Raw genomic sequence first — 17285 nt, forward strand, 5'->3', positions numbered from 1 at the left:
CACTCATTTAAGTGTACAATTAAATGACTTTCGTTAACTTTAGTGAGTGGTACAACCATCAGTAGAAATCAGCTTTAGAACGTTTTATCTCTTCAGTAAGATATTTGTGCCTGTTTACAGTTAATCCCTATTCTTACCTCCAGGCTTGGACAAGTGCTTTTCTACTTCTTGTCTTTATAAATTTGCCTTTCTAGACATTTTATATAAATGAAAAAACAAAATGTGTGGTCTCTTGTGTCTGGCTTCTTTCAGTGAGTGTAATGTTCCGGAGGCTTATCCATGTCGTGGCAGTTACAACTTTGCTTCTTTTTGTTTCCCAGCAGTATTCCATTGTGTGGACCTGCCACAGTTTGTCTGTCCATTCAACAGTTGATGAACATTTAGGTTTTCATGATATTTAAATTTGAAGTCATACTTGTACAAATTTGTAAATTGCTTTGGACATAGTGATTTGTGAAATGCCAGATTATTGTTATTTTTTGTTAAGGATATAATTACATAATAATTTATACATGAAACAGACTCTTTGGATTAGAATTGAAATTTCAATTTACTCTTCATATGTATTGAAAGTATAGAAATACAGCTATTCAGGCCATTATTTAAAAGACCAAAGGAAAAAAAAAAAAAACAAAAAACGGAAACCACCCCCAAATTCTGAAAAGGATGCGTAGTAACGGGAACTCTTGTACACTCTTGGTGGCAATTTGAATTAGTACAGCCATGATGGAAAACAGTATAGAGATTTCTTAAAAAACTAGAAATAAAAAACCATAATATTCAGCAGTCTCAATGATGGTCATTTATCCAAAGGAAAAGAAATCAGTATATCAGAGAGATATCTGTACTCTCATGTTTATTGAAGCATTATTCACAATACGCCCGATGTGGAATCAACCTAAATGTCCATCAACAGGTGAATGGATAACAAAAGTGTCGTATATATACAATGGAATGTTATTCAGCTATAAGAAGAAGTGAAGTCTTGCCATTCACAGCAACATGGATGAGTCCAGAGGACATTGTGTTAAATGAAGTAAGTCAGGCACAAAAAGACAAACATCACATGTTCTCATGCATATGGGAGTGAAAAAGAAACCAAAACCAGATTGAGCTCACAGAAGTAGAGAGTAGAATTACGCTTATTAGAGGATGGGTAAAGTAGGCAGGAAGGGAGGATAGGAAGAGGTTATTTAGCCACAAAATTACAGATAAGTGGAGTAAGTTCTGATGTTCTGTAAGCAGTGTAGAGTGAATGTAGTTTTCACTAATATGTTACATATGTTCAAAAAGCTAAGAGAGGATTTCAGATATTCACAGCACGAGGAAATGATAAATGTTTGAGGTGATACATATTCTAATTACCCTGATTTAAATCATTACATATTGTGTATAGAAATATCCCTCCATACCCGTAAATATGTATAATTATTATGTGTCAACTGAAAAGGAAAAAAGAAAATACAGGACATTTATACACTAAAATATTATAAAATACTACAAAAATGAGTTAAACCCATAAGTACTGAAATGAAAAAATGAAGAGAGGCTGGTTAATGGATATAAACATGTAGTTAGAAGGAATAAGTTCCACAGTTCAGTCACTTGAACTTGTGGACTCAAGTGATCCGCTGGTCTCAGCCTCTTGAATAGCTAGGACCATATTCACACACCATGAAGGTCGACTCATTTTTTAAAAAATTTTTGTAGAGTTGGGGTCTCACTGCTGCAGTCCAGGCTGGTGAAGGAATAAGTTCTACTGGTAGGTAACAGAGTAGGAAGGTAGAATAAAAGTAGATAATTTAGTGTGGTATAGGAATAGGTTCAGAAATGAAGACTCCTAAAGAATAAAAGTAGAGATCTTGATTTTTTTTGCTTTTTTTCAGTAGTGACTAATTTCTATTTTAGAAGTTTATAGTGACATGTATTTTTATACAAAATTTACTCCTAGAAATTTGCATATTATATATGTCTTCCAGAATATCAGGCCAGGTGCGGTGGCTCACGCCTGTAATCCCAGCACTTTGGGAGGCCAAGGCAGGTGGATCACCTGAGGTCAGGAGTTGGAGACCAGCCTGGCCAACATGGTGAAACTCTGTCTGTACTAAAAATGCAAAAATTAGCCAGGCATGGTGGCGCATGCCTGTAATCCCATCTACTCTGGAAGCTGAGGCAGGAGAATCATTTGAACCTGGGAGACAGAGGTTGCAGTGAGTGGAGATAGCGCCACTACACTCCAGCCTGTGTGACAGAGTGAGAGTTCATCTTAAAAAAAAAAATCTGTTTTATTGATTTTAAAATAAATTCAAATATGTTAACACTATCCAGCTCAATTGGAAATATTTTTCATTCATTCTGGCTGTGCCGTGGGTGGCAGGAAGGAGAGAGCGCTGCAACAGTGCTTGGGGGCTCTGACCTCGAGACTCCCTGAGCAAGACCGGTAACACCCCTTGGGACTCTGCCGTTGCTGGCATCTCTGAGTTTTTAGGTGCCGCTGCGTTCCCCTCATCCAGATGTCGATTTCCAAGTCAGAAGCAGGTCGCTGCATGCCTGGCCCAGCCACAGGCCAAGCATAGAGCTGCAGGGGACATGGAATCTGGGCCAGTAGCACGGGGCCAGCACAGCCTGCTAGGCAGAGTGGGCAGAATGAGCCCACTGAAGCCTGAGCAGAGGCGCCGCTGGCCACAGAGATTTCCGGCTAGCGAAGGGTCATGGAAAGAATCCTGTGTAATCAGCAGGCAGAGGGAGGAAATACATGTACAATAATCCACTCACTCATACAAGTCTACATTTGTTTCTGTATCTATCTGTAAAAAATATATGTATGTATATATGTATATATGTATGTATGTATGTAATATAGATACACACACACACACACACACATATATATATATATATTTTTTAAGACAGAGTCTCGCTGTGTCACCCAGGCTGGAGTGCAGTGGCGTGATCTGGGCTCACTGCAACAGCCGCCTCCCAGGTTCAAGTGATTCTCTTGCTTCACCCTCCTGAGTAGCTGGGACTGCAGGTTCATGCAACCACTCCCGGCTTATTTTTGTATTTTTAGTTGAGACAGGGTTTCACCATATTGGCCAGGGTGGTCTAACTCCTGACCTCGTGATCCACCTGCATGGGCCTCCCAAAGTGCTAGGATCACAGGCATGAGCCACCGCTTCTGGCCTATATTCCTGTTTTAAAAGCCACAGATTAATATGGTTGCCTCCAGCTCCTATCCAGTGTCACAAGATTGATTCTGGCCCTCCCCCTTTCCTTACTTGTGAGTTATTTTCTGACAGTGATACCAAGCCAGATGTATATTTATTTCTTCACCTGTGGTGTACTCACAGAGTAATAGAAGTGATAATACATACCTTCCTGAGAAACAAAAATAAATTGAGTATGTTATTTGTCTACAGTTTCTTTTTCTCTTTGGCTTTAAGACTATCCAGCTAAATACTGTTTTCCAAAGTTACGTTTATGTTAGTAATGCTGTCAAGTTCAGTTGTTGAAGTTTGGTTTTCATTTTGGAACCATCCTCCCAACCCTGGCTGATCATTTAAAAATGTGTAAGGCAGAAGTCATTTTTGTGTTGTTTACTGTTGTGTTGTTTAAAGACAGGGATATGTTCTGAGAAATGTGTCATGTGCAAACATCGTAGAGTATGCTTACACAAACCTAGATGGTATAGTTTACTACACACCTAGGCTGTATGGTATAGCTCCTAGGGTGCAAAGCTGTGCACAGTAGTACTCTACTAAATATTGTAGGCAGTTGTAACACAATAAGAAGTATTTGTGTATCTGACCACGTCTAAATTTAGAAATGTACAGTAAAAATACAGTATAAAAGATAAAAAATGGTCCACCTGTCTGGCACACTGTCCATGAATGGAACCTTCAGGCTTGGAGGTTGCTCTGGGTGAATCAGTCAGTGAGTGATGAGTGAGTACGAAGGCCTGGGACGTTACTGTACACTACTGTAAACTCTCTAAACACTGCATGCTTAGGCTGTATTGAAAAATTTTTCTTTGATAATCAATTAACCTTACCCTACTGTCACTTTTTTAAAAAGTTTTTAATTTTTTTAACTTTGTGACTCTTGTAATAACTGTTAGCTTAAAATACAAATACATTTTATAGCTGTACAAAAATATTTGCTTTATATCCTTATTCTGTAAGCTTTTTTTCTGATTAAAACTTTTTTCTTTATACTTTATTGTTGAAAACTGAGACACAGACACATACATTAGCCTAGGCCTACACAGGGTCCGGATTATCAATATCACTATCTTCCACCTCCACATCTTGTCCCACTGGGAGGCCTTCAGGTGCAATAACAGTTATGGAACTGTCATTTCCTAGGTTAACATTCTCTTCTGGACACCTCATAAAGGACCTGCCTGAGGCTGTTTTACAGTTAATTTTAGAAAACAAATGAGAAGAAGTACAGTCTAAAGATAAAAAATATAGTAAATACGTAAAACCAGTAGCAAAGTTGTTTGTCATTATCAAGTATTATATACTCTACGTAATCCCATGTGCTATATTTTCATATGTCTGGCAGCCAGTAGGTTTGTTTACACCAGCATCACCACAAACACAGGAGTAATACTGGGTGCTGCAGTGTTACCATGGCTACCCATCATTATTAGGCGGTAAGAATTTTTCAGCCCCATTCTAATCTTCTGGGACCATCTTTGTGTATGGAGTCAGTTGTTAAGTGATTAATGTCACTATGCGACACATGACTATATTTCTGTGGGTTTTGGCAAATGCAGTCATGGCTCTACCACTAGTCACGAGTGGGAACACTTCCATTATCCTATATGCTGTGTTTTGGAAGAAATTATTACAAGTTGTTTGATACTTAAAATTCAAAGAAAAATCTTTTCGTGGATTTTACTGATATTCTAGTCTAGTTTAAGGGAGAAATGTGTTTGAATAATCAGGCAGTTGGGATACTAAGAATAGGAGAGAGATTTCAGTTCTTCCTTTCACTATGATTTGAAATTTATTGCTGTTCCAGAGCATGGATTTGTTTTTCTAGCTTTTAAATAATTGATATTTTTCATGTAATAGATTGAGACTTTTAAAAGAAAAATAATTCACAAAATGTAATCAAATACATTATATGCTCTTAAAATGCTACTTTTCTCAGTTATAATTGCTCTCTGCTCTTCCTAGTTTACCCTATAAGCAAAAAGAAAACAATTTAGAAATGACAAAATTTTATCCTAGTTTTAACATTGATTAGTCTGGAAAGAGTTTTATTCCGTATACTTTTTTTTTTTGAGACAGAGTATGGCTCTGTCGCCCATGCTGGAGTGCAGTGGCGCGATCTTGGCTCACTGCAAGCTCCGCCTCCCGGGTTCACGCCATTCTCCTGCCTCAGCCTCTCAAGTAGCTGAGACTACAGGCGCGCGTCACCATGCCTGGCTAATTTTTTGTATTTGTTTGTTTGTTTGTTTTTTCAGTAGAGACAGGGATTCACTGTGTTAGCCAGGATGGTCTTGATCTCCTGACTTCGTGATCTGCCTGCCTCAGCCTCCCAAAGTGTTGGGATTACAGACGTGAGCCCCTGTGCCCGGCCTATTCTGTATACTTTTTAATCTCTTGTATAGGACAGATTATATTTATGAATAGATCAAGGATAAAAGACGAGATATAATTAGTAACAAAGAAAATCCGAGTGTTCAGAATTGTGAAAAAATGGCTCAATTTTGTCAGAAATAACAGTGAAAGGCTCAGGCATGAGAATCCCTTGAACCCTGGAGCTGGAGGTTGCAGTTTGCTGAGATTGCACCATTGCACTCCAGCCTGGGTAACGGAGGGAGACTGTTTCAGAAACAAACAAACAAGCTGCAAATTAAAATAAGATACCATTTTTGATTAATTTGGAAGTGTGTGTGCATATGTGTATACCATAAAGAAATACAGAAAATAAATAAGAATGAATACCCTAATCTGGTGAGGGTATAGTGAATCTCACACTGTAATATGTTAATAGATTGCAGATAACGTTAGAATTTCACACTGATACAGTGTTTGTAAGGAAGTATAGTCACGGTAGTGAAAAATACCAATTTGTCAAGATTGATGCAAAATGATGGGACTAATAGGCATTTTCTTTAAAAGTTTTTTCCAGAATATTTGTAATGGGAAAATTACATATAGTTGGAATTCTACATTTTTCAAGATGTGATTGTGTAAAAGTTATATTTTACATTGATTTTTTAATATTAAACATGACTGTGTGCCCTGAAATCTGCAGTACAGTGGTTCTCAATATTTAGAAAAATGACATATTTATATTTGCCTAATTCTGAAGGAATATAGTATGATAACTAGAAGTGTAGTACAAAAAGGAGTTCAGTTAAGCCAAGTTAAGAGTATGCATTCTTGTGTTTTATTTTTTAAAGGCACTTGTAACTTACCCAGTCCTTTGTTGTTTAAATAAGAAATATTCCTCTGTGAGGAATTTTCATTTGTGATCAGCCTCGTAAATGAGTTTCATACTACCTTGAACGTGGGAAGCATGGGAAACAGGAGTACCAGACTCAGAAATCTCATTCCTTTCAGCATCCATGAAACTGGGGCTGGCTTCTTTGATTACGTAAAAGTAAAGTGAAATCTTTGACCCTTTGCAGTTATTTACTGTTTTCATAGGTACATATTTGGTATAAATGGGATTTTTAAATAAGAAAAACAGTAAGATTATTGTAGAAATTCAAAGAGTATTGAAAGAGTGTGTGTGGTGTGTGTCTGTGTGTGAGAGTGTGTTGTGCCTGTATTTAATGAGAAAAGTATAAAATACTGAGGTAACTCGTAGGTAAGTAACTTTGTTAGACCAATTCTCTTCTACCCTCATTAGTGGATTACCCTGCTTGATTTCCACTCTTTTCATAGAGGGTCACAGTCTCTAAATATTTAAAAAGTAAATATTTGTATAGTTTTTATCTTATTATTTTAAAATGTTTTCAAGGCTCAAAAGAATTTATATAGTGAGTTAGTTCATTTCATGTATTGGTAAGTATTGGAGACTTTAAATCTTATTAAATATATAACAGTTTTCTGTAAAGCAAATACTATTAAATTATGCTTAACATGGAAAACAACCTCACTTTGCTTCTCAAAGTTAAAACTAAGAACAATTAGGAGAAGTCCTTGTGTGTCATTTTCTACTGTTTTTGGTGTATTGATGAGACAGAGAAGTAAGTTTTCATTTTCAGTTTAATAAGGTTATTATTTTACTTTGGAAATATATATATATAAAATACACATAAATATATGTAAAAATATGTAATACATATAAAGTACATTTCCAAAGCTATGTATATATATTTAACTCAGACTGCAAACATATATATAGATTTATCTATATAAATTATCTATATAAATTATATATAAATCTGTATATTTATATATAAATCTAACTAAATGCAAGTAATCTGTTTTGAGGTTAAGATCAATTTCAGTTGATGCCCTTTTGGTTGTGGCAAAATTGTGTCTTAAAAAAACAAACACAGCCAAGTCATTAACTATTATTTTTCTTTTTCATACAGTTAGCATGCATGCATATCTGAATGTTCTATCTCTGCCAGTTACTATGCTCTTTGGCCAAGTTACTTTCGTTTCCTTCCTCCCTTCCATTTCTTTCCATTTATCTTCTTTCCTGTTCAGGTGGGTGCAAAGCACTGCAACAAGTGTTTTACCTTAACTCAGGAAAAGATGTGTACCTTGCCTTCTCTCTCCTTGGTGTGTATATGCCCAGTCTCTGTGAGCCACTTTCCCTTTTTCACTTGAGAGGAGAGGGGAAAGAGATTGCTTTTCTCTCTGATTTCTAGAGTAGAGCTTGGTTAAATGGCACAGTTCAAGCCTTTCTCTCCTGGTACCAGCTTGGTTTTAAAATGGCAGGGAATTTCTTTTTCTTGTAGGAGTACAATGTTGTAGAGTTGTTAACTTCTCAGACTTGTTCAAGTAAAATGAATGATCTAAAGATAAGAGCCTTTTTTTTTTTCGGTAGAGACAGGGTCTTGCTCTGTTGCCCAAGCTTATCTTGAACTCCTTGGGCTCAAGTGATCCTCCCACCTTGGTCTTCCAAAGTGCTAGGATTAGAGGTGTGAGCCACCATTCCCAGCCTATAAGAGCCTTCTGTACAGAAGCTACAGTGCTATCGCCTCCCAACCTTCCCTAGGAACAGAATATTACTAGTAGCCCAGCTCCACCTGTGCTGTCTCCCAGTTACTGTGCCTCCCAGACTAGCCGCCATACTGACTTTTACCAGAGTAGATCCGTTTTTCCTATTTTTGACTTTAAGTAGAATCATACAACACTCTTTTGTGTATAGTTTCAGCTTTGTATTTGTAGGGGTGGTTGTGAGATGGTAGTTTTTGTTGTTTTGTTGTCCTTTTGCTGTGATGTTTGGCTAGAGAAGAGTAGAGCAGTTATTATTTTGTTTTACTGGGCTTCCCCTTTCTTTGGGTTTTGGATAGCAAGAGCTAACTTTTCTTGAGCGCTTTTTTTTTTTTTTTTAAATGTCTTCCCCTATTGGCATTCTTGGATTGCTGACTTCTCTATCAACTGGTGTGGGATATATAAGGCCGAAAGAAAACCCAACGTTAGAAAAATATGTGTCTTTTCTATCTTTCTGGGAGCAGAAATATGGTCTTACTTTTCTATAAACTTGGATATCATTAGGAAAAAGAAAAAACATTTTATGCATTTATATGAAATTCAAACAAAAAGACTTTAACTCTTTTAAATGTAAATTTCTGTGTTTAATTGCAGAATCTTTTAGCTGAAAAAGTAGAACAGCTGATGGAATGGAGTTCCAGACGCTCAATCTTCCGAATGAATGGTGATAAATTCCGAAAATTTATAAAGGCACCACCTCGAAACTATTCCATGATTGTTATGTTCACTGCTCTTCAGCCTCAGCGGCAGTGTTCTGTGTGCAGGTAATTTATGTATTTAAAAAATATTAAAAACTATTATCCATGGTTTACATATGTATTTTTAATGTTCATTTGAAGATAAATATATGTAAGATAATAAAATAGTTGTTTAATAGTCAAATATAACTATGTGCATTTAAAAATAAGCTGAAAAATCAGTGTATTTTAGAAAATGATATGGATAGGCTAATATTCTTTTATTGTGGGCATGTAAAATATTCATTGACCAGTTGCACATATAGTCATAAAACTGCTTTATCATGTTTATATCCTGCAGGTTACCTTGTAGGTCATTCAGTTATAGCTATGCTTAATGAAGTAGCCCCCTTAAATATAATCAATTTTTAATTTTTAATAGCACTCACTTTTACCTAGCATAAGTATAGCATAAGTAAAGTATAAATACTTGTCCAAAAGTATGCAACAAACACTTTTTTAAATGGAAATTTTTATTTTGAGATAATTGTAGGTACACATCTTTTACCCAGTTTCCTCCAGTGGTAACCTGTTATAAAACTATAGTACAAATTCACAAGTAGGGTATTGGCATTGCTACAGACAAATGCGGAACAGCTCTATTACTGCAGGAATACTTCTTGCCATTTAAAGTCACACCCACCCTCCATTGTACTTCTTACCTGTCGAATTTGACCTCTGACCTCTGGCAGTCACTAATCTGTTCTCCATTTCTATAATTTTGTCATTTCAAGAATCTTATGTAAATGGAATTATATAGTATGTGACCTTTTGGGTTTGGCTTTTAAAAATTTGCTGTAATTCCCTTAAAAAAATGTCCAAGTTGTTATATTTCTCAATAATTAATTTTTCAAATTACTGAATAATATTCCATTATATGGATGTACTGCAGTTTATGTAACAATTCATTTGTTAAAGGACATCTGGGTTGTATTATAGAATGATATGAATTTCAAAGGGGCATCTGTTAAGTAACTGTGGTAGAGAAGTGGTCTTGAGATCTATTGTTACTGAGCCAGGAGAGCTCTGTAATCCATATGATAGTGGGCAGAGTGGACCAAAGAGATCTCAGGGTGACAACTAAGATGAAAAGGCAAAGAAGAGTTTCCACAAATATTTTTCAAGAAAAACTATTCAAATTATATTTCTGAGTAATAAATGAAGCCTCAGAGGGAGTTGTAGATGCACTGAGAAAGGCACCCTGTCATTTGCGGCCATCTTTTTTTTTTTTTTTTCTCACCTGAATTACTCCTCCTGAGTCCTTCTGTGTCGTGTACTTTTGGACCACTTCTGTAACACTGCCGTAATCTTTATAATTGTATAGGATCTTTGAAGAGTTCATAGTTACAATTTAAAAATCATAGGACTTTCCTTTGTGAGACTTCCTTGCTTTTTTCTTTTCTTTAAAAAAAAAAGTGAAATTTTCTTCTAGAGTTAGCTTGCATTTAGATTCTTCAGTTGATTTTCCTTGCTTAAAGGCTGGTGAATGAGCTGTTGGCTTCCTTGTAAGCCCTTTTAGCAGATAATTCTGCTCTTCCTTCACACAGTCAGTTTATTCACAAATTTTGGAATTCAATTCTCACCTCCCTCAGTGCTAACATCAAACTCCTCGGCCAAATAAAGTTGTTAATTAAGACTACTCGATATAATTCTCACCTCCCTTAAGTGTTAACTCCAAACTTTTTTAAAAATCAAATTATACTGTAGGGAATATTCTTCATAATTGCTAACTCTTTTAGATGTATTCTTCTACAAAATTGCTCATCTCTTCCAGGGTTTATTACAAATTCTGAGAGCGAAATATCCTCATCGAAGGATATTACTATGGATCAGGAGGCTTAAGAAGAAAATTCAGTGGAAGGGAAATAAAAAAACTTATGTAGAATCAAGCAAGTTGCTTGTATAACAGAAGTTTTGGTGATGTGTTGAAGATTAATATATAACTGGACTCCAGTAAAATGAAAAATTGGTAAATTACAAAATATTTTGAGAAGAATGATGAATAACTTATTATAGTGATGTATTAACCAACATCCATTCTGCCCCAACAAAATAAAATTATTGTTTATTTTGTGTGAACTATTGGGGACACTGTGTTAAGTCATTTATATATACAGTATATATATAGATATATATATATAATCTTATGTGATTCTCATTGTGAGAGTTAGATATGAACAAAACTCGTTTTATAGATGAGAATGTTAAAGCTGAGAGGTTATAATTTTTCTAAAGTGACACAGCTAATAGCTGTTCAGGGTTGGGATTTGTGACTCCAGAGCTGTTAGAATTTAATGCTTTTCTTAAGTGCACATGTTCATTATTGTCCCTATTCTGTAAACTGTAATTGTATCTTGTTTTTGTGTTCCTAACCAAGATTATTAGTGTTTTAGGGCAGTGATCCCTCTGCCAGCATATCCTAAACTTGTATAATCATGAAAAGCTTTGATTCAGGGGTGTGTCTCATGATGGGGACTGGTGAATTGAATACAGCTGGCTAAAATCATGTGGAAAAGAGCGTATCACCCTTTTGTTTCATTACAGAGAGGTCACACCTCTCATGGGTTTAGAGTGTGAAATTAACAGATAAGGTGAAACTTGGGTATAGATAAAATTACCCTTGTATATCACTTAAAGCACTTGTAAGTGTATTACTTTATTTGGATTTGGTACTACAACCCTTATAATTTCCTCTTACCTTTGATAATATTTCTTCATGGTCCTTCATTTTTAAGTTTCCTTTATTTACTTGACTATGTGAACAAGGTATTTCACCTCTTTGTCAAGACTGGGGAACTGTCATGCCATTCACATGTTCTTTTTCTGGTTTGGCTAACATGAGACATGTTTCATTCTTGAGTGAATCATAACCAGTTTGGTATAAATGATGCCCTCAAGTTATTGCTGAGCTATGTAGTTTAATTTTCTTATATTTTATATTGAAGGCATATGATGTAACTTCACTGTGTTAACTTTCTTTTTAGGTGTCTCTTCTTCAGACAGGATAATCCCAACATTTTTTTACTGTTTACAACAAACATTCATTATATATGTGACATTGTAGCATTCCTTGAATTCTTTTCTATGTTCTATATTTTTTCCATTTAAAGTCCAGCTGTAGTCTCTTCATCTTTTTAATTTCAAGCTTACAGAAAATTGAAACTAGTACAGTGGACACCTGTGCTACCCTTTACAAAGATTCACTAATTATTAATGTTTTGCCACTTTGCATTTTGCTCTAAGTATAGGTAAAAAAAAATAAGTCAAATATTACCAAAAAACTACCTATGAGTTACATACATCATGGAATATTGTCCCTAAATACTTCAGTAATACATCTCTTGAGTTTAAGACTGTTGTGTGTGTGTGTTTTTTTTTTTTTTTAAAGACCCAGTCTTGCTGTGTCACCCAGGCTGGAGTGCAGTGGCGCGATCATGGCTCACTGTAACCTCCGCCTCCCTGGTTCAGGTGATTCTTCTGCCTCAGCCTCCCAAGTAGCTGGGAGTACAGGAACCTGCCACCATGCCCCACTAATTTTTTTTTGTATTTTTAGTAGAGGTGGGGGTTTCACCATGTTGGCCAGCTGGTCTTGAACTCCTGACCTCGTGATCTGCCTGCCTTAGCCTCCCAAAGTGCTAGGATTACAGGCGTGAGCCACCGTGCCCGACTAAAGCTATTCTTCTATAATTAGAACACCATTATAACTTTTAAGTAAATTAGTATTAGTTCAATGATAAAATCTTACTATATAGTTTAAATTTTACATTTGTCTCCAAAATGTCTTTTATTTCCTTCCCCTACCCCCATGCCATGTGAGATCCATTCGAGGTTCATCTGTTACATTTGATTGTTGCACCTCTTTCTTTTAATCTATAACATTTCCACACTTAAAAAAAAAGTCTGTGTTTTAATGATGTTGACTTTTCTTTTTTTCCCTGAGGAATCCAAGCTACTTGCCTTTTATGGTGTCCCTTGCTCTGGATTTGTCTGATTGTTTCTTCATGATTATATTCAAGGGAAGAGTACTATAGTGGTTAGTTGGAATACCTTTTATGGTATATTATCAGGAGGCCCATAATATTAGCTTGTTCATATACCAGTGCTGAGATTGATCACTTGATTAGGGTGATGGTTGTCAGATCTCTCCACTGTACAAGAATATTGTTTTCACTTGTATTAAGTATTTGGGGAGATAAGTGGCTTGGGAGGAAGGATTCAGGGTGATCATGTGAATATCCTGTTTCTCAGAAGTAATGTTTTACCCAGCACTTGTAGCATTCACTGATAATCTTTGCCTGAACTTGATATTATATTAGTGATCGTGAAATGGAGATTTTCAAATTCCGTCATTTCTTCTCCATTAATTAGTTGTCATTCTTCTGTAAAGGCAAGCTTTGCCAACCTCACTTACCTTTTGTTTTGAGTATTCCAACCAAAAGATTCCTTTCATTCCCTAATCCATTACTAGGATTATTCTTCAGGTTCAAATTGTCCTAAATTTGACCAGTGGGAACCAACTCCTATATCATGGCATATCTCCTTTAGTCTGCTTTCTAGCACAAGATATTCTAAGCTTACTTTGTATGTTCTCTGCCGTGGAAATGTAATCAGCAGTGTTTTCAAGGAGCCCTGGTTCCTCTTAGTAGAAAATGATATTTAGAAAGCAAAAGCTTAGCTACATGTACACTTTACTGCTGAGGTAGTGTCATTGCTTTGAGGCCTTTTTAGTGGACAAAGCTAAGAGATATGGTTCTGTGGGGATGTGCTTGTGTATGTAGATGTAGATATGTATTTTAAAATTACGACTTCAATTAGATACGTATTACTGTAGCAGGACATTACATGTTTTCTTCTCTCTTTCCCTCATTCCACACTTTTATCTCCTTGGCCTGAGACATTAATACAGGTGTAGCAGAATCTGTCTTGGTCCATAAAGAAGTCGTCTAGGGTAGTTCTGTCATCCATAACAGCTCAGTGAGTTGAAGCTGATGTGAATGCTTCAGTGAGTTGAGGCTGAAGTGGTATTATTGATGACTTCAGTGAAACTTAGTAATAAATTTCTTACCACCTGTTATAGATGGAATTGTTTCTTTCTAAAAAGATATGCTGAAGTCTTAACCCCCAAGTATCCCAGAATGTGGCCTCATTTGAAAATAGGGTAGTTGTAGATGTAATTAGTTAAGATGAGGTGATACTCAGGCAGGGCAGGCCTTTAATCCAATATGACTGATGCTATATCAGTGAAAGAGCGCTTTTTTTAATTTTTTATTTTTTTTACTAAATTCTATTTTATTACATTGTTATAGACACACAGGGAGAATGCTTTGTGATGGCAGAGGTGGGGAAATGGAATAATTTAGCTGGAAGCCAGGGAATGTCAAGTATTGACAGCCATCACCAGAAGCTAGGAAGAGGCAAGGAAAGATTCTCCCCTTCAGTTTTAAGAGGGAGCATGGCCCTACTGATACCTTGATTTTAGACTTCTAGCCTCCAGAACTATGGGTTTTGTTTTGTTTTAGCCATTCAGTTTGTGATACTTTGTTATGGCCACCCTGAGAAACTAATACACCACCTTTTACCTGTTGGATGATTTTCACCATAGACAAAACATCCCACAAGGGATGCATAAACACAAGTCAGTTATCCCTCTGGGACAGCTCCCCCAGGTATCTGAAGGCCAGCCTCATTTTAGAGAGATCTCTACAGTGATCTGAGGGCTATATGCTTCCATAGACACTTGAAGGTCTCTTATAACCCGTTCCTAGGTATAGTTCATCATACCTAGTGTGGTATTGGAGCAAAGACAAGATAGTATTAAACTTTTGCATGAGAAGTCCAGCCCTGGGAGTGTATGTAGTGCCCTTGTGAAGTTTTGCTTACAATCACTGAGGTCTCACAAACGGGAGCTTCATCATAAGAAACGCAGGTTGGCAGTGCCTTCAGTGTAGCCTCTTGGCTGGCTGGTAGACTTTGGTTCCTCCAGCTCAGTTTGATGAAGACATTGTGTCCACAATCCTAGACAGACTGGCAGGGAGTAGTTAGTCCATCTTATTGCTATGGCACTAACAGGCCATCCGTTATTCCCTCCTAAGAAAGACTGAGCTATCGCCATGGGAGTGCGGCTGAGAGGAACATGAGAGAAAGGGTAATTGATATTTTGCGTGGAAGCCGGGGTCTTCCATTAGCACTTCCATAAATTCCTTCTTTAGATTAAGAAGAATGACAAAGTTAGTTCAGACCCCACTGGTGGAAGATGGCAGATCCAGCAGTTGATGGTTTCAGAGAGCTGCACCAGTATGGTTTTTCATGTGAGGAAGTCTTCAAAGGTGGATCTCAAAGACAGAAGATTTTACTATCCCTCCCTCTCCTTTACCTCCTAGGATCTGAATTTTCATCTTCACATACTAGAATTTTTGCTTGCCCTCATAAAATCAGGGTCTCCATCTGAGTATCTGTAACTTCATCTTTTCTCCAGTTATCCCCTGCTCACACCCACATTATTAGATGTTCATCTGGAGAGTTTTAGTATGAAAGATACAAGGGCCTTTCAGTGAAATTTATAGAGACTGATTACATCCTTCACTTTGGCCTCTGTAGGCCACTGCAGGAGGGCTTAGTGTGTAATACACTCAGCCAAGTGGTCATTATCCTTATTCACTAAGACTATGTCAGTAAAAGAAGAGAACCCAGTGACTGAACCCAGATTAAATTTGAATTTCCTAAGTCTTTTTTTTTTTTTTTTCAAAGCTAGGCTGCCACCCAGGGGATATACTGATTGAGTTTCCTCAAGGTAGCTGTCAAGTGGGGAAAGGAAGCATTATCCTGGGAATGGTCAGGACAGAATCTTGAATTTCCAAAATAGATCTGAATAATGGCCATGTCTCTTGTATTGATTATTTCTTAGGAAGCAGCCAAGAAGAGATGACCTCTTTCTTGGGATAGATGTGTTGAGTCACCAGACTGCCTTGTTAAGGTGTGTGGACAAAAAGAGGAGAGGAAGTCGAGTCACACAGGTTTTCATGGTAATTTTTGAGGTGGCTCAAATGCATGTCGCAATGCTGGATGCTAGCAGATGTTAGGGCATGTGGAATGACTGCTGAATACTTTACCTGTTGGCTTATGTTTTGGTGGCTTTTGTGGCAAAAGGCACGGTATTATTAGACTGTAAAATAGTCTAGAAAGCCAGAAGTGTGACATATTTTAATTTAAGAATTCATAATGGAATGACTAGAGTTAACTAGCACAATGTACTCCAACACACTGTACTCTCACAGTGAGAGTCTTAATAGTAGCAAGGTGCCAGTGGTGGCCCCAAGAAAAGGACAGAGGCTCATTAAAGTCAGTTTGCTAAGAACAGTTGGGTATGATGCCTTCACTAGCATGGCTCCTGCCCTGCAAGGTAAACAGGCCGTTGTTTGATAAGAGTCTCAAGTCTGGTATTCATTGTAGCTTCTGCATAAAGTTCCACTAATGGAGCCAGGTAGCGCTGGTGGTGCTCTGGTAAGTGTAAGTTTAATCAGCAGCTTGATTCCCTATGGCTTATCAGATTATGGGTCCTCACTGTGGGCATCTTCGTTAAGTGACCTCTTGGTGACAGCTCGGCCTGTGTGATTTGTTGTCCAGAAGATTGATGTTTCAAAGAGAGGTATCTTTATCTCTTAGTCTGTAGTCTTCCAAGCGGCAGACCATATCGTTAGGCCAGTGGCAATCGTCAGTGCAAATGTAGGAAGATTTGTCAAAGTGAGTCTTGGTCAGGATTGTGAGGACTTGACTGCTTTGAGTTCTGCCACTGAGCAGAACAACCACACCTGCTGTTGGTGTTACACAGCTGTTTCTGAGGGAAATAGCCACAGCAGCCCATCAAACAGCATCAGATTTCAACTTAGCAGAATCATCAGTAACCCAGGCTCAGGCATTTAGGGAACCTCTGTGAACTGAGGGCTCCACTGGGCCATTGACTTTGAGTTGGGTGGCAGAGTTAGGGATAACGTTTCCCACAAGAGATGGCTGCTGTTTTTTAATGTAAAACTGATGGTTGCACTTTAGGAGGCCGATGCGGGCAGATCACGAGGTCAGGAGATCAAGACCATCTGGCTAACACAGTGAAACCCCGTCTCTGCTAAAAATACAAAAAATTAGCCGGGCATGGTGGCGGGCGCCTGTAGTCCCAGCAACTCGGGAGGCTGAGGTGGGAGAATAACGTGAACCCGGGAGGCGGAGCTTACAGTGAGCCGAGATCGTGCCACTGCACTCCAGCCTGGGCGACAGAGCGAAACTCTGTCTCAAAAAAAAAAAAAAAAAAAAAGGATGGTCAGGTCAGCTGCACTCTGAAATATACCATTTCCACAAGCAA

The 17285-nt window shown here is 37.5% G+C and overlaps 1 protein-coding gene across 3 annotated transcripts in view; it reads left to right on the plus strand.

The window, feature by feature from the left end:
• The window catches only part of TUSC3 (tumor suppressor candidate 3), a 219502-nt gene that overhangs the window by 74614 nt on the left and 127603 nt on the right, over positions 1–17285 (plus strand). For all 3 annotated transcript variants that reach the window (XM_011988343.1, XM_011988344.1, XM_011988342.1), the window contains exon 2: positions 8790–8959. In XM_011988343.1, coding sequence (XP_011843733.1) covers positions 8790–8959 — 170 coding nt within the window. The remainder of the gene's footprint in view (positions 1–8789; positions 8960–17285) is intronic.

Source organism: Mandrillus leucophaeus, unplaced genomic scaffold (assembly GCF_000951045.1).
Source record: "Mandrillus leucophaeus isolate KB7577 unplaced genomic scaffold, Mleu.le_1.0 Scaffold328, whole genome shotgun sequence".
Classification (NCBI taxonomy): Eukaryota; Metazoa; Chordata; class Mammalia; order Primates; family Cercopithecidae; genus Mandrillus; species Mandrillus leucophaeus.